We start from the raw sequence: 18,589 nt of genomic DNA, 5'->3' as shown, positions 1-18,589 counted from the left end.
AGTTCTACAAGGAATTAAAGAACCCGTTCTTTTCATCATTTCCGAAGCAATCAATGAAGGGCTGGAGCGTGCATGAGAGCTATTATCAAGGTAAGTGTTTGAATTCAAATAATAAATGTTGGTTCTTTCTTGTTTTGCAGGAATCGACCGTTGGGTCTTTATGAGTCTTTTTATTTATTTAAGTCCTAAAATCGAGTCTGTTGTTTTTGCAAGTTTAGTCCTTTTATTTGTAATAAATTTCGACCCTAGAAGGTCCCCCGCTGCTGGACCATTATATAAGGTCCCTTCTCAGCATTGTAACCTTTCAAGTTTTAATGAAATAAAATGAGAGTTTTCTTAGGTTTTCTTCTGAGATAGAAGCAACCACCCTTTTCTCCTTCTTCTTGTGTGTGAATCCTTGAAGACTGAGATTTGACTTATCATAGATCCTTTCACAGATCTGTGTGGCGTCCCTCAATCCACCCATCTATCCTTTCATCTTCCACTGCTACCGAATAGACAGAACAGTGTTTTCAACCATTTGTCTATTCACCATCTCTTCACTGCACTCCATCTATCATCCACTGAATAGGCAAAACAGTGTTATCAACCATTTGCCTATTTCCATCTATCCACGTGGGTTCCCTCATCTGGGTTCCTATATCAAAGCTCCTCTAAAGTAGTGATGTATCTTAATCTACCAGGAAGACTCTTCAACTTCCTGCAGTCATTGATCTCTAAATGACAAAGACACGGCATTGACTCATCTTCTACGACCCACTCTTCAAGATTATCAAGTATCGAAAACTCTAGCGTGTGCAATTTAGGGAAGCCGGCTTTTGAGCAGACCATTTTCCTCCCTGTGAAAGCATTCAGTTCTAAGCTAACTATTTTCAAGCTATGTAGCTTCTCGAGAACTGGCATTGGATCCTCGGGTAGGTCACAAGAGGATAAAGAAACAGAGGCGATCCGGGAAGGGAATTGAAGTTCATTAGGTAACTTATCTATCTTTATATCAAAACTTAACTGGTTGAGTCTTACAAAACCGGAAACAAAGGCTCCTGCATCGATCGTCACGGCTTGGGCCTGGCCGTTTCTTTTATTGTATAACATCAACTCCTCCAACTGTTTCAGTGATGCACCAAGCGACAAAGGTAAAACTTCCTCTCCAGGGTTAATGGAGGCACAATAGATCCACAACGTTCTGAGTTTGGTCATATTGGTGAGATCTTTAGCGCTACTGTGATGTAGCGAGAAGTTCTTGAGGGTCTCCAACTTCACTAAAGCACTTAGCTCCAACTTTGTTTTAGTGCTGAGTTCATCGGGTAACATAAGATATCTCAGCTTCTTCATCTTCTTTAAGACATTTGGTATGTGAACCACTGTCTCGTAAATCTCTAAATCCAAATAAACCAACAGCACAAGATTCCCTAGAGAAGACGGCAATACAGACAAGTTTGTCTCTTTCAAACTCAGGTACCTCAAGTGGATGAGCTTCCCTATGCTCTTAGGTAACTTGCGTCTTCTGAATTGAGCTCCAAAGAGATCCAAGACTCTAAGTGATCCTAAACCTCGATAACTTGCGGATGATAATATCCAAGGACTGAAATCTCTAGTGATATACAAAAGGGTCCTTGCTTTGGGGTTTTGAATCTGTCTCTGCTGAAATATACTAGGTTCATTTTCGTCATCATCAACTAAATGTACAGCGAGTCTGCGTGATCTGTTGGTGGATAGAGTAGGTGATGGAGCGTTAGTAGCATTCGTGACAAGGCTCTGAGCATTGAAAAATTGTATGAAATTCTCTTCTTTGGCTTTAAATAAACAGACTTCTCTAACAATGTCATGCAGACGACAAGATTCAATTCTTGATGTCACAGTGTTCCTCTTCCCCACTAATACCATACTCCTTTTAACCAACTCTTCCAAATAATCCTCAGCTATATCTACAATAGTATTCTCTTCATTATGCACCGTCACTATTCCTTCTGCGACCCAGTAATTGAACAATGTCTCTGTTTGTATATCATAATCTTCCGGGAAATGGGCAAGGTAAAGAAAGCAGTGCTTCAAATGACAAGGTAAATCTTCATAACTCAAAGTTAACACATTGAATACCAAACTACCAATGCCGCCATTTTCACCAATCTCTCCTACAATATGAGATCCAATATTGTTGTGTACCTTTCTCCACCCGGACGCAGTGCGTTTTGTAGCTAACAACCCTCCAAGAGTTTTCAAAGCTAATGGTAACCCTCCACAATGTTTGAGCATTTGTTGAATCTCTTCCATTAAATCATCAACCTGAAACTCTACACACAAAACATAAGACTCTTAGCTCATTCTGTTTTAACAATTGGACTACTTCCATAAAATGCAAAGACCTTTGAACTCATTAATGGACATACCTATATCGTTTCTCCCAAAAAAAGCCATCTTCTGAAAAACTTCCCAGCTTTCTTCATGAGTTAGGCATCTAGGCCTAAAGATAACGGCTTTTAGATCTGGATGCAAACCAACACCCTCATTCCTAGAAGTGAGTAAAACCTTGCTACCTGAACATGGTTCAATTAATATTAGACACCAGCTGAGACGAATGCTTTTGTTTTCTAACATTTTGTACCTAAAAAAACATTATGATTCATGGTTACGAGTCACCTGATGTATGTGGAAAAGCTGGCTTTATAAGCTCCCAAGCTGCACTGCTCCAAATGTCATCAAGGACAATCAAACATTTCTCGGTTTCAAGTAACTTAAACAGCTCATCTTGGAGTCCAGACACTGTCATCTCCAAAATCCTCTGTTCCTCATTTTTCGGCCTAAGGCTCTGTAACATCACCCGCCACACATGCTTCTGTCTACACTCTTGTGAAACAAAAACCCAAGCGAATCCACTGAAATGACGCCGCACCATCTCATGATGAAAAACTTGTCTAGCTAGAGTGGTTTTCCCAACACCGCCCATCCCACATATCGAAACCACTTGAACACCATCCTCCCCTACAATATGACTCACTAGCTCTTCAACACTAGGCTCCACAGCAACAAGGCTGCTTTCAGAAACGCTAGGAAAAGATTGTCGTATCTCCACGAGATGACCCAATAGGTCTTCTTCTTCTTCTTGTTTGTCGATGATCTCTCTCACTCCAAATCTCTCCATGTTATCTATTACCTTGGAGATCCTAGTGATAATGCTTCTGATTTGTGAACAAAACTCCTGGTTAGCAAATGTAACACAAGAAACACTCTTTAAATGCTTCTTAAACCCTCTTCTTTCTCTTACACGCCTCTCTTCTTTGATAAGAAAACTCTCGATTACGTCCTCAGCATCATACACAATCTCTACAATATCACCCACACAGTTTCTCACTCTCTCGCTTTTTCTCTTCTTAGTTTCTGCATCCTTCACAAACGATTTTAGCCGTCTCAGATCGCTTTGGAGTTCCGTAGCTTGTTCATGGACTCCTTTTAGCCTATTCGATTCTCGAATTAGTAGCTCCCATAGCTTCTGCAATCCAAATGCTATACTGCCTCGGCCATTACAAAGAGGCAGAGATGTATACCTTCTGCAATGCATCGACCAAATCCAAATTTCAATATAACAAATGATTCTCTTCTATCTACCCAAAATCCTGAGTTCAAACTCTAAAACACCAACAGTAAGACGATTCTCTCGATCTAACCAAAATATGAAACAAAAAAAAAATTAAAAAAAAAATTCTAGTGAATGAATCGTTACATCAGAAAATTTAGTTCATACCCAAAAAGAGAAGTTCTGATTTTCTCGGGACTCACCCTCAGTAGCTCTCACTTTTAAGTTCTGATGAGGACGACGACGATACGGCTTTTTATTATTAGTCAACTCTGAATTAATGCATTTCTTTTGCACAATTTTTTTATTTTATTTTTTAAAGTCAACTCTTCCGGCCCAAAGAAGAAAAAACATTTGAGATAGTCCACTTTAGATGGGCTTATCAGCAACATAACGGGTTATTAACTTTAAGAGGGGGTATTCAATTTAAAAAGGATTTGGTAGTATTTTGAAAGATTTAGGATAATTTTAGGAAAATTTGATTGTGTTTTAGATTTTTTTTTATTTTTCTTTGGGAAAATTATAAATAAATGAATTTTTACTAAACATTTGTCCATATACACTTTTTTTTTAAGATTATCAATTGTGACGAAAATGTCCTTACTAATAGATATAGTAAAATTTTTAGGAGTTTAAACCAAAAAATAAACAGTAAACCCATGTTAGTATACAACTGTGTAAAAAAAATATTTTGGGTGTCAAAAATCAGTTTATAAATTGATGATTTTTAGTCTAAATTGTTCAGAAAAGACATTCTATGATTTTTTCAAATTCTGAAAAATTTAGATTATTCTTCTACAGTTTGTACATGTTCCAAGAAGTTTAGAAGAAAATTTATTCTAAAAACTTCAGAAATTGAATTTTGAATGTTTTACCAAATTAAGAATATGTATTCTATATTTTTCTTCATTCTACATCAATTCAGAATATATTTTCTACGTTTTACACTGTATACTAAAAGAAGTAAAAGATATATCATTAACATTTTAGAATTTATAATCTGTAGAGTATTTTAGAATGTGTATTCTAAATTATTTAGAAGAAAGACAAAAACAGCAAAAATTGACATTCGACATAACTTATGATCTCATGATCGGTTGTTTACCATCTCTTCCACCTTCCACGAAAATTTCACTTACTTGTTTATGATACAAATCTACGTTACTTGTGGTGTATGGTCACTAGATGCCAACAAAGAGTGAAGATTTATTGATGATGAAGAAAAATGTGCGAGCTTACTGACTTTGCAACCCACTACGTCTTTTGAAAAGTTGAAGGTGATGGTTTCAGAAGACTATGAATTAGAGCAAAGTATGTTTGATGTGGAATTCAGTTATTTACCCACAAAGGTTAAAGTTGATTCTCCTCCCGTTGTAAAAGAAAAAAAGGTTTTAGTCTTGTAGAAGTCTCTCAGTGAATTAGAGGCTTAGGTTTCTATTTTGTTTTCTTATTTTTGGATATAAATTTACTTTCAAAATTTATTTATATATTTTTTTTTGTTTTTGAAAAATGAGGGCAAAACTGGGTTAAAAAGTAAATTAAAACCTATATAACCAAACCTACAAAAAAAAAAGTATAGATGGACAAATGTTTTTGAAAAGATCTTTTTTCTAATATTCCCTTTTTCTTTTTAGAAAATGAAATGTGATTTTATGAGATTCTATAAGATTTTATAGTAAATTACAACACACAGAAAAAAATTCTATAGCAAAATATTTATGAAGTTGTGAGAGATGCCGATGAGACACCACCACAGAGTCTTTATTTCACAGACTCTGTAAAAGACACAAAACAAAGTTGTGAAGCTTTAAATCCTGCAACAAAGAAACAAAGCTTTAAGTGAGATGAAGAACAGAGGAAGAAGCTAAGTGAAGAAGATGAGGAAAAGCCCAAAGGAAATAATGTCGTGGAGAAGGAGAGAGAGAGAAGCAAACAATCAAGAACCAAAACAGAGAGAGAGAGAAGAAAACGTGAATGTGAGGAAAAAAAGAAAAAAAGATATTAGAAGAAGTAAAGTAATCTGAATTTTCTCATTGAATGAATCAAGTCACTGTACAAACACATATATAGTGAAGCTAAATTACTATACAACAATGGACTTAACGTCTAACAAACAAGCTCTTTTAAGCTCTGTTAACGTCTTTGTTATGTGTCTGTTAACTCCAACACATCGCCTCTTCTTCATTTAGTCTAATAAAAGAGAAGCAAACGTGAAACATGAATGTGACAAAAACCAAAACAGAGGAAACAAAGTGTCATGAATGAAAACAATCTAAAATAAATCATAGTCATGAAGATTTGCCGTCTCTGTCTTCACCGTGTGGCATCGATCTCATCCGTCGGAGCATAGCCTTTGCGAGTGGATTTGGTGTCTGATTCGGAGCGAGTCGTGTTTGTTTTGCTCGGCTTATCCCTTCGTCTCGTATAGATGCTGAAGCCTGACCACTCTAGCTTCTCTCCTTCGGATAGGTATTCTTGACAATGCTTCCGGTAATTTTCAGTTTTGGTCATCTTCCTCGACGATAAGGCTTGGCGTTAGAATGGACGCTTCTCTGTTGGTCAAATATGTCTGAAGCATATCTTTTAGGAGGGTGTCCTTTGTGATGCGTCGGGTGTTTGGTTATTGTCTTGGGGTCTCCATTTTGAGCTTACCAGTAGCTCCGGTGTTACTGCTTTGGTGATGTTTTGGCTGCCGGTGGTGGTTCTTTATAACATCTCCTTTTCGTCAGTATCATTAGTATATCTTGTTTCGTGGTTTACTTTTTTCCCCTAATATTGGTTTTGTTTTGTTGCTGCTGGTGCTTTGAGTTGAGGTTAGCGTCGCAATGAGTGACTTCTAGTGGTTTACAGGTGGAGAAGGTGGCTGCTGATCTGAGGAGATTATAGTTGCCTGAGTTATCTTTTATGACTGTTTATTTTTTAAAAATGAAATCATTCAAAGTAGCATTCTAAACAAATTGTGATATTATGAATAACAAGAAATTTGAAGTTAGTCAATACAAAAAGCAGAGAAAAGCAGAGAGAGAGAGGCAATGGAGATGGCGATTCTAGGGTTTTGATGGGATTGTGCGGCGGTCGTCGGTTTCGTTTTTGGGGCTCTCAGAGCTATTGCCGGTATCTATTTGGTCGATCTGATGGAGATCTTCGGTTGTGTTTTCTGGGATTTCTCCACGAGATATGGGGGGATATTTGGTGTGATTTTCGGTCAGATGCTACAACGCGTATCTCGCGATTGAAGCAATCTCCGGGGCTTTGGGCTACTGATCTGGGGGAGATATGGGGGTCTCTGTTTAAAGCGGATCTATGGCAATTCGGGGTGCATCTTCTGATTCGCGAGTTCAGATCAAATAAGGAAAGCTGGATCGGCTGGTCCTTCCGTTGGGGTGAGATGGTTGCTTCTATCTCGTTACATATTACGATTTCTTTTCATTTATGTGAGAAGGTGATTCTGGCATTGATGATTTCAATTTCGCAGTGGATTCGGTGGATCGACGGGTTTATGGTTCTCATGGTGGATTTCTGTGGTTTCTCGTACGATGTGTGTGTTGACTATGAGCTGTCGCGTGATTCACGGTTCAGCGATCTGTGGAGAGTATCTGCGAAGATTTTTATAACAACACAGCGGCAAGATTGGTATCTTTGGTTTTCTGGATTTGTACAGAGGTTGTGTGCTGTTGAACGGGCTTTGATATTGGCCCTGATTTCTCTCTGGTTTGATTCGCTTTGGTGGTTTTTCTTTATTACGGGGAGATTGTTTCTCTGCTGGGATATGCAGATACGAGGATTAATGGTTAGATTTGGTGTGATGATTTGGCGAATGGGGTTGGCGGTTGAGTATAAATATGAACCTCGAGTCAGACAGCAACATCATCTCAATTGTGTTCTTCTTTCTTTCTTCGATTTGTTGCAATTTGTCTTCTTTTTTTTCGAAACTTCTGTGGTCTTATTTGTTACCATGTCTCAAAGTTTGATGTTGGGTCAGAGTTCGAGTGCGAAAGGGGTGATTCCTTCAGTCGTGAAGCACAAAGTCAAGGTTCCTTTCTTTGATAAGGCGCTCATCGAAGGTTATGCTAAAACGGTGGTGGGTCGATGCTTGAATCCGAGGGCTCAGGATATGAAGGCTCTCCTGGTGATGTTTCCCAGGATCTGGCACCTTGAGGGCAAGGTGGTAGGTGCAGATTTGGGAATGGGGAAGTTTCAGTTCGACTTTGATGACAAAACTGATATGGTGGAGGTTTTGAAGCTGGCTCCATTTCACTTCGACCATTGGATGGCCTCCATGGTCCGCTGGTGTCCGAATGTGGACTCGTCCTACCCTTCGAGCTTGACGTTTTGGGTCCGTGTTATGGGAGTCCCTTTCCAATTTTGGGCTGCTCCGACCTTCAAGAGTATTGGTGAAGCCCTGGGGACTGTGCTGGATGTGGATATTGACGGGGGGAGGGTTCAAGTGACGGTCAACGGTCTCAAGTGTCTAAGCTTTGAAACCGAGGTAGAGTTCTTTAATGGTGAAGAAACTACTGTCTCTCTACGGTATGAAAGATTGTTTGGGTATTGTCGTAAGTGCTTCAGTATGTGTCATGATGAAGATCATTGTCCTCTTCTGGAGGAGCCTACTCAAGAACCAACTGTCCTGCCTCGAGATGATGCTGATAGGCGTTATCAGAGTTATAAGGGAGCAGTTAAGTCGGAGGGGTACAAAGGTTCTAAGGCTGATGGGAAGAGGCCTCTCGAGGGGAGGGTCGACAAGGGGTCCAAGGGGAAACCGGTGTTTCCAGTTGGTGGTCCGGTAACAAAACAGCGCCGATATCAGACGTATGATCATCGGCATCTGGGAGAAGCAGCACGGAGGTCTGCTGTTCATTCGGAGACCAAGGCGGAGGTGACTGTCCCGGTTGGTGAGGATATTGCGGGTGACTCTCGTCCTGCTAAGGTGGTCCGCAAGGCTCTGTTCCAGGATGAGGATCCAAAGGTTGCTGTCGTTGCTGCAGAAACGGATGCTTCGGGTGCTTTGGTGAATGTAGGGGAGTCACAACACGAAGTGCCTGCACCCTCTGTTTCCGTTGGGGATCTTGTGGTTCCGCTTGGGCAAGAAACAGTTGTGGACCGCTCTCAAGAGTGCTGCCTTGGTTGCGGATAATGGTGCCCAGAAACCACAGGAGGTGGAGAAGGGTATAGCAGGTGGAGCTAAGCCACCAGTTCCGAAATTCATTAAATGAAGATATTAAGTTGGAATTGTCAGGGGCTGGGCAACAAAGCTACTGTTGGATATCTCAGGGATTTATGGAAGCAGCACAAGCCTGATTTTTTGTTTTTGTCTGAAACAAGACAACCTTTTTCAATTTTAGAACCTTTTGTTGGTCATTTTGGTTATTCTGCTTTAAAAACTGTAGACCCTATTGGTTCAAGTGGTGGTTTGGCATTGTTTTACAATGACAATAAAAATAATAATGTTTCTGTTTTATTTGAGTCTAATAGACTAATTGATGTGGAGTTAACTTATAAAGGACAAACAATTTACTTATCTTTTGTTTATGGTGATCCGGTTCCAAAACGCAACTTAGCCAGAGATCAACCTTGGTTTTTAATTGGAGATTTCAATGAAATCAAAGGTAACCATGAGAAGAGGGGTGGGAAGTTGCGTCATGCTTCTTCCTTTGTGTCTTTTAATACCATGATTCGCCATTGTGGGTTATTAGAGTTTCCCTCTTTGGGTGATAGCCTTTCATGGAGAGGTTGGCGGAATAAGAAACCGATAAGATGTCGGTTAGATAGAGCGTTAGCAAACAAACAGTGGCATGATTTGTTCACGGATTCCTTCACGGATTATTTACCAATGGTTGCTTCGGATCATAAACCGGTTTTAGCTGTTATTGAAGCCAAACGTCGGCAGGGGAGGAACAATTTCCGCTTTGATAGACGCTGGCTGGATAAAGAAGGATTTTTCGAAGCTGTAGCGGAAGGATGGGGTGCGGGGGTCAATTCCTCGAATGCCTCTTTAGTGGATAAAATTACTACTTGCCGGCGGGCTATTTCTCAGTGGAGACACACGCAGGTACAGTATGGGCGGGAGACAATTGAGGATCTAAAAGAAAAAATAGCGGTGGCACAAGAAAATGATAGTACGTCGGTGGAAGAGATAGCAGAGCTTACTTGGAAACTTAGGGAGGCATATCGGGATGAGGAGGTATATTGGTATCAGAAAAGTAGGAGCCGATGGATGAGATTTGGTGATTACAATACTAGTTATTTCCATGCTCAGACAAAACAGAGACGGGTGCGGAACCAAATTGTTGGTCTTCATGATCAGACAGGTACTTGGTTAACACGGGACAGTGAGGTTCAACATATTGCAGTGTCTTATTTTCAGGAGCTTTTCACTTCTTCGAATCCCATAGATTTTGCGGAGAGCCTAGCAGTGATTACTCCATCGGTCAGTCAGGCAGACAATGATTCTCTAACCCGGGAGGCTACTGAGTCTGAAATAAAACAGGCTCTATTTATGATGCATCCGGATAAAGCTCCGGGTCCGGATGGTATGACAGCATTATTTTATCAGAAAGCATGGGGCACGATCAAAGCTGATTTGGTTTTCATGGTCAATTCCTTTCTTCAGGAAGGAGTTTTTGATAAACGGTTGAATGAAACAAACATTTGTCTCATTCCGAAGGTGGATAAACCAACCCGGATGACAGAGTTACGCCCTATTAGCTTGTGCAATGTTGGGTATAAAATTATTTCAAAGGTTTTGTGTCAACGATTACATCCTCTCCTCTCTTCGTTGGTCTCGGAAACGCAGTCGGCTTTTGTAGCGGGACGCCTTATTTTGGATAATATATTAATTGCTCAGGAAATGTTCCATGGTCTCCGTACTAATCCATCCTATAAAGGAAAATTTATGGCTATGAAGACAGATATGAGCAAGGCTTATGACCGGGTGGAATGGCAGTTTGTCGAACACTTGCTCAGAAATTTTGGTTTTTGTGAGAAGTGGATATCTTGGATAATGTGGTCTGTGACTTCGGTTCAGTACAGGGTCTTAATTAATGGATCCCCACACGGGTCCATTATTCCGGATCGGGGGTTGAGGCAGGGGGATCCTCTCTCGCCATATCTTTTTATTCTTTGTACGGAGGTGCTTATCGGCCATTTCAGGCGTGCAGAAGAGGCCAAACTTATTACTGGTATAAGGGTCTCTACTGCAAGCCCTCCTATTTCTCATTTGTTATTTGCGGATGATAGTTTATTTTTCTGTAAGGCTACTAGGGAACAATGTGAGGTGGTGTTGGGGATTCTCAAGCAGTATGAATCGGTCTCTGGTCAGCAGATCAATTTTCAGAAATCCTCTGTCCAATTTGGGCATACAGTGGATGGAGGACTTAGGGAGGAACTAAAGGGAGTTTTGGGGATAACAAATCTAGGTGGAATGAGCTCGTATTTAAGAATTCCGGAGAGCCTGGGTGGCTCTAAAACAAAAATATTTTCGTTTGTTCAGGATAAGCTTCAGGCTCGGGTTAGTAGTTGGCCTGCACGATTGTTATCTAGAGGGGGAAAGGAAGTTATGATAAAATCTGTAGCTACGGCGGTCCCGACCTTTGTGATGACGTGCTTTAGATTACCAAAAACGGTAACTCGGAAATTGACTAGTGCGGTCTCGAATTTCTGGTGGAGTTCGTCTTGGCAGACGAGGGGTATGCACTGGATTGCTTGGGACAAGTTGTGCCACAGCAAAAATACTGGGGGATTGGGTTACAGATGTTTAGATGAATACAACATGGCGTTACTTGCTAAACAATTATGGCGGCTAATTACGGTTCCCGACTCTCTTTTTGCACGGGTGTTTAAAGGTCGCTATTATCGGCATTCTGATCCGTTGGATCCAAGTAATGTTACTCCTCGTCTTATGGGTGGCGGAGTATAGTTTCTGCTCGCTCTCTGGTAAACAAAGGACTAATTAAACGGGTAGGATCCGGGTCTTCTATCTCTGTATGGACGGACCCATGGATTCCTGCTCAATTCCCAAGACGAGCATTAAGTAGTGGTTCTCTTCATGATCCCCTACTCCGAGTTTCAAATTTTATTACCAGGGATTCTAATACATAGGATATGGCTCAGCTTCAGGCTACTTTTGTACCGGAAGATGTGGCTGTAATTTCTGCCATACCTTTGCGATCACCGGATAAACCGGATTTGTTGGGGTGGCATTTTACTACGTCTGGTAAATATTCGGTTAAGTCAGGGTATCACGTTCTCCGCTCAGATATGCGGGATTTCTCTGATACGACAACTTTTGGTCTGACTATAGCTCCTCTCTGGGCGTTTTTGTGGAAGGTTAGATGTCCCCCGAAGATACGTCATTTTATGTGGCAAGTCCTTTCGGGTTGTGTGGCGGTTGCAGCAAATTTAAGGAAACGGGGAATATGTTCTGATGCTTTGTGTGGGCTTTGTGGACTTCAAGAGGAGACGATAAATCAGACCCTCTTTGAATGCCAGACAGGTTTGGGCTTTGTCGCAGTTCCCGACGGGTCTGGGTTTTTTCCCAACAGAATCAATTTATTCTAACATGGATAGTCTTTTTTGGCGGTTCAATGATATACCATCCTCTGAGGTATTCCCCTGGATGCTATGGTATATTTGGAAAGCGAGGAATGATAAATTGTTCAGTAATTTGGATTCGAATCCTCTTGCAATTTTACGGATAGCGGAGGATGAGGCCAAAGCATGGGCTCTGGCTCAGATAGAGGATGTGCTTGAGGTTCCAGGACATACTAGTGTAGGTGTTCCTGGCGGAAACCGGATGTTTCAGGTTCCTAGCTATTTTTCGAGCTATATGTGTTTTGTTGATGGTTCTTGGAAAGATACGGATTGTTTTACGGGTAGAGGATGGTTTTGTATGTCCCCTTGGGGTGATACGCCTTCTATGGGGGCATCCAACTTTCGACGCAGCCTTACTCCTCTTCATGCCGAGGTCGAAGCCCTTATTTGGGCTATGCGATGCATGATTGGGGCGGATAATCAATCTGTAATTTTCCTCACCGACTGCTCGGATTTAGTGAAGATGGTGTCTTCGCCAACAGAGTGGCCAGCTTTTCTACCTTATTTGGAGGACATTCAGGCAGATAAGGAGGAGTTCGTTGCCTTCAACGTAGTCTACGTCCCACGCGCACAGAATGGTAAAGCGGATAATTTAGCACGGCGAGTCCGCAAGCTTCCGCAACAAGTTACCTACGTTAACAATGTCCCTTCGGATTGGCTGTTTTAGTCAATTTTATTGTTGTCAAAAAAAAAAAAAAAAAAAAATTGAAGTTGGTTTTATAAACTACTAGATAAGGACCTGCCCGATGTGCGGGTTTTAAACTTTTGTAAATAAGATTAAATTTAACAAAAATATATTAAAATTTGTTATACGTTATTTATAAAAAACATTTTTTGCTATAATACACTGTTTTATATCCATTTACAAATTTTTGATTTCTGTTACCATTAAAAAGTATATTTCTTTACATCTAAGTATATTGTATGTTACAAATATATTCTTTATCACTACCTAGGAAAATATCTATATAAACACATTACGTCAACTATTATATGTCTCTTTATTTTAGCTTTTGCATAGTTTCTTAATAACTAAAATTATTGTTTCAAGAAACTTTTCGAATAAAGAATATATTACATAGTATATTAATCAATGATGTATCATCACAATAGTGTATAACCAACCATGGAGAGAACCTCGGCTCCACCCTCCTCTTTTATGGAGAGAATCATGTGTCCAACCTCCTCCACCATGAAGAGAACCTTGGCTCCGCCTTCCTCTTTTGGGAAGATAGTCTTACATGCGTCCGACCTCCTCCACTATCGAGAGAATCTTGGTTTTTCCCTCCTCATGTGTGGAGAGAACATATTTACGTCTTTTAGCTATCTCAATGTGGCATGCTCCGGCAACTAATGAAACTAAAAGCCTTTTTCCAATGTCACAAAATCTTTTGAGAGTAACTAATGTTAAATTTCCCAATGTATTCATGGAAGTGTCTTTGACACATCATGATGTATGTAGCCTCTGTCTCCGAGCTCCTATGGATCTATCAAAAACAGTTTATAGTTTTCTAATCTATCTATCTATGTTTGTTGTAAGTTTGTGTATGATTAGCCTATTTTATCCAACCATTAGGTGTATCTTTTACATCTAAGTATATTATATGTTACAAATATATTCTTTACCACCACATAGGAAAATATCTATATAAACACATTCAGCCAACTATTATACGTCTATTTATTTTCACTTTTGCATAGTTTCTTTACACACTAAAATTATCGGTTCAAGAAACTTCTCAAATAAAAAGTATATTACATAGTATACTAATCAATGATGTATCACACAATAGTGTATGACCAACCATAAACAGAACCTCGGCTTCGCCCTCCTCCCTTATGGAGAGAACCTTGTGTCCAACCTCCTCCACCATGAAGGGAACCGTGGCTCCGCCTTCCTTCCTTGGGGACATAACCTTGCAGGCGTCCAACCTCTTCCACCATGAAGAGAACCTTGGCTCTGCCTTACTCATGTGTGGAGAGAACATGTTTACGTCTTTTAGCTATCTCAAAGTGGCATGCTCCGGCAACCAATAAAACTAAAAGCCCTTTTCCAACGTCACAAAATCTTTTGATAGTAACTAATGTTATATTTCTTAATGTATTTATGGAAGTGTCTTTGACACATTATTATGACACAAAACAGTTTATGCTTTTCCTATCTATCAATATTGTTTGTTGTAAGTTTGTGTTTGATTAGCCTATTTTATCCAACCATTATGTTGATGGGGTTCCACTCTTTATCTTCCTTTGAGATTGAATGAATGGTAACAATTATGTTTGCATAAAAAACGTCTATGACCAACCAATCAAAGTTGAAAATTAGAAGAAAATTAATTTGACATAATTAAAGAAATAATAGAAAATTATAAGCAAGGTAATATATGAATCTCAAATCAGAGATGAAAATAGAAATTAAATAAAATAATCTAAAAACACTACAATAAAATTTAAATACAGTATTAGAAAAAGAAAACACATATATTAATCTTACATTTTTGTTTGGGCCAACATATTAATCTCTTACTTATTCCAAACTGAAAAAGGAGAAAGTAGGAGAAAGTTTTAGTTTAAAAAAATAAAGAAAATTTACCTTCTCATTAAAATTTTTTTACCAATAGAACAAAGTTTAGAGCAGTGTTTTTGAATAAATTATTTTGTTAGATGAAAAATGTGAGACGATTTATGTTTATGTAGAAGTGAGTATTTACATTTTTTAGAATTAATAATCAACTGTACATTTTTCTTAATCTCTTTTCTATTTTTTTTAATTAATAACTTAAAATTAAAAATAAGTAAATAATGTTATAATTTTGAATTTTATGAAATATATGATCTCTTTATAATTATTTTTTTTTTAAACTGTTTATTTTTTGTAATTTTTGATAATTATCTTTTTACATTATTAATATTATTTAAACAATTTTTTTGTTTTTTTGTCATTATCTCAAATTTATGCTATTAAATATTAACTTTTACACATGTCAAAATCTCAAATTAATAATTTGACACGTGTCAAAATCTTGTTAATGGCTAACTTTCAAAACCCAACTTTATATAATAAGATTGATTGAATAATAAGAGATTCTAAATTATTTTAAAAGATTTTATAAAAATCTTAATTGAATAACATAGGATTTCATAAAAAATTTTAAAATCATCAATTGAATAACAAAAGATTTTAAAAATACTTAAAAATCCTTGAAAATATAAGTTGAATACCCCCTCTAACTAAAAATTGAGTTAGTGTAATTAAAACAGTTAATAACATCATCTTTACAATTTTGTAGTTGTTAGGGTTGTGTGTGGATCATCTCAACGATTCATCACCACCAGCGGCCATGGAAGATTCAGAATCGTCTCCCTCACGTAAGCGCCTCAACGGAAGCTCCACAAAATTCATCCCTCTTGATCTCACCGTAGAGATACTCTGTAGACTTCCAGGGGAAGCCCTCATCCGATTCCAAGCCGTGTCGAAGCTGTGGTTCTCAACCATCCGCAGTAAAGATTTCGCCGACTCGTTTCTGATTAGGTCAAAGACTCGACCTCGTTTCCTTTTCACCTTCAAGCACTTCGATTCGCGGAAACGTTTTATCTTCTCAGCTCCAGAACACGGAAGAAACGACAGAACCTCCACGGCTGTCGCCAGGCACGACATGACGATCTCGGATCTGGTCTACTACATCAGATCTCGTCCCGTGAACGGTTTCGTCTGCTGCACGCGTGGCTCTTCGATCGCGGTTTGTAATCCGACCACTAGACAAATAGTGAAACTGCCGGATGTTGAGTCCAACGGGAGACAAGTGTACGCACGTCTCGGGTACGATCCGGTGGGAGATCAATACAAAGTGTTGTGTGTAATGATGTTCAATCGTGACCGCGCTATGCGTGGGAAAAAAGGTTTCCAGCTGGAGCATTACGTTTTCACACTACAGTCTCAACAAAAAGAGTGGAGAAAGATTGAAATCACCCAAAGTGTTAGATATTATTACGATGTCCGTGAAGGAATATGCATCAATGGTGTTATATACTATATAGCTGAAGGCAGCTCAAGAATAATAATTAGATTTGATGTTAGATCTGAGAAGCTGGACCTGATTCAACCACCCGAAAAACCACGTATTAGGTTATTTTACGATTCTTCTCTTTTAAACTACAACGGGAAATTGGGCGGTATAGAATATGATGGATTCAATGAGGTGGTGTTGTGGATTTTAGAAGATGCTGAGAAACAAGAGTGGTCTGAAACAAGGTGTGCCCGACCTTCTGACTTGTATAATGTACTTAAGGGTTACGTTAACCTTAAGGGAGAGATTCGTACGGGTGAGCTTATTATAATTGGTTCACGGTTAAAGTCATCTATACCGTTTAGTGTTTGGTATTACGATTTTCAAAGAGAGAGCATACGAAGAGTGGATATCGAAGGAATTGCTGATGATGAATTTAGACGTGTTTATGGGATTGGTAAGCGAACTCGTGAGATTTTGAGTTTTCCTGGTTTCGTTGAGAATATTATGTACTTGTGAGATGAGATTTCATTAGCTTTGTTCCATTCAATTCAATCGTATGACTTTTGTTTGGTTTACATTTACAATCAAAGCAACTCTATCCGAAAATCTTGGTTGAAGTTCTACTTCAGAGAAACTATCTATGCAAGAAGATTGTATAGGAAGAAGGAAGAGAACATTGCTTTGATTCTGAAAAACTGAATCGCATGTGTAGATGGATGGATATGAGAAGTAAAGGTATTTGATTTGTCTAGACAAAATACTTAGTTGGTTTTGGAACATTTTCGGTTAGATAATTCGAATGAATATGTCGACAGTTGCTTCAATTTGGAAAAAAAAAAGTCTACCTTTACAGAGAAGATGATTGAAATTTCGGTTTTTCCTACTCTTCTCATTCTGTGTCCGGTTCAATTTGAGTTAAACTTTTTTTTTTTCCTTTCGTCGAACAAGCTTTTTATTGATTGGAAGATCATTACAAAGGAGTTGTTGAAGCCACACACACCGGCTGTTTACAAATTCCAATTTGAGTTCAACAACAACGTATAATATCACTATAAATCATTAAAAAAAAAAAACAACACGGTAGAAATTGTCAAATTTTGAAATGTAAAGAGAGAAATACAAATAAATATTGAAACAGATGAAAGACTAATTCACAATTTAAATTGTAATAATTATGGCTAGTAAATAAATTAAAATTACGCAAGCCATGAAAGAAGCAACCAGTGAGACAAGCAAAAACAGGAAGAAGTAGAGGAAACAATGAATCTAATCAGCAAGCAGTGAACTAAGAAGCAATTATGCATGAATGAGAATGTATGTATGCACCATGAATGAATGAATCAAGTCCCCCGGTTTCTTTTGAATTGTCCTTTTGAAAAACCGGTTTCTTGCTTCGGTCTTGGCTTCTCTATATAACTACAAATGTTTATCAATGAAGTGATTGATGTATATGTATAAATAAAAATGGTTGATCTGTAACTACCCATGAGCAGTACCAATATTACGAAAGTGAATAAATGATGAATAAATGATGACAACTTACAAGTTGTATGTAAAGTAAAGGCTCAGTGAACTTATTTTCTTGTTCTATTTTTTCCAAGCTTTTCCCTGTTTAATATACACATTTGTTAACTTCATCGGCTGATATTGCATCCTTCTTCCACTCATTTTCTCTATAAGTGTACTCTTCTCTTATTGCCTTTTGGTATCCTCTTGATCACCAAGTTATAGATGAAATAACAAATGATACTCCTCTCTATCTACCAAAATCTTGAGTTGAAACTTGTAAACGTAAGTCCACTTTAGATGGCCCTAACAGTATCAGCAGCAATATGGGTTATTTAACATAATTAAATATTGTAAATAAGTAAATAACTACAATTTTACTTCTTTAGTAGTCCATGTAATAATTTTGTATCCTGAGTTCAAACTCTAAAACACCAACAGTGAAATGATTACCTAAACGAAGATAATTCTCTCGATCTAACCAAATTAGGGGAAAAAAATAAAATGATTAGTCAACTCAAAATCAGCAACATAATGGGTTAGATGGGCCTGCAACATAATGGGTTAGTAATGTATAGTTAAAAATTGTAAATATTGTTACATGAGTAAATAACATCATCTTTACAATTTTGTAGTTGTTATTAGGGTTGTGTGTGGATCATCACAACGATTCATCACCACCAGCGGCCATGGAAGATTCAGAATCGTCTCCCTCACGTAAGCGCCTCAACGGAAGCTCCACAAAATTCATCCCTCTTGATCTCACTGTAGAGATACTCTGTAGACTTCCAGGTGAAGCCCTCATCCGATTTCAGTATGTGTCGAAGCTGTGGTTCTCAATCATCCGCAGTAAAGATTTCGCCGACTCGTTTCTGATTAGGTCAAAGACTCGGCCTCGTTTCCTTTTCAC

The 18,589-nt window shown here is 38.6% G+C and overlaps 3 protein-coding genes across 3 annotated transcripts; 2 read left to right on the top strand and 1 right to left on the bottom strand.

Moving 5' to 3' along the window:
- LOC104772463 (probable disease resistance RPP8-like protein 2) lies at window positions 643–3,556 on the bottom strand. Its single transcript, XM_019241857.1, has 3 exons — window positions 2,638–3,556; window positions 2,388–2,534; window positions 643–2,291 (listed from the first exon to the last, which is right to left on the bottom strand). The coding sequence occupies exons 1-3, from the start codon at window positions 3,554–3,556 to the stop codon at window positions 643–645; spliced, it is 2,715 nt and encodes a 904-aa protein (XP_019097402.1).
- LOC104770620 lies at window positions 6,865–9,032 on the top strand. The gene is made up of 2 exons (XM_010495075.2): window positions 6,865–6,954; window positions 7,047–9,032. Exon 2 carries the CDS (start codon window positions 7,071–7,073, stop codon window positions 8,706–8,708), a length of 1,638 nt encoding a protein of 545 aa, XP_010493377.1. The 5' UTR covers window positions 6,865–6,954; window positions 7,047–7,070; the 3' UTR covers window positions 8,709–9,032.
- On the top strand, window positions 15,449–16,712 carry LOC104772462 (F-box protein At1g30790-like). Its single transcript, XM_010497072.2, has 2 exons — window positions 15,449–15,945; window positions 16,072–16,712. Exons 1-2 carry the CDS (start codon window positions 15,505–15,507, stop codon window positions 16,687–16,689), a joined length of 1,059 nt encoding a protein of 352 aa, XP_010495374.1. The 5' UTR covers window positions 15,449–15,504; the 3' UTR covers window positions 16,690–16,712.

This window comes from Camelina sativa, chromosome 20 (assembly GCF_000633955.1).
Source record: "Camelina sativa cultivar DH55 chromosome 20, Cs, whole genome shotgun sequence".
NCBI lineage: Eukaryota > Viridiplantae > Streptophyta > Magnoliopsida > Brassicales > Brassicaceae > Camelina > Camelina sativa.
This window is presented reverse-complemented; position numbering and strand designations above follow the sequence as displayed.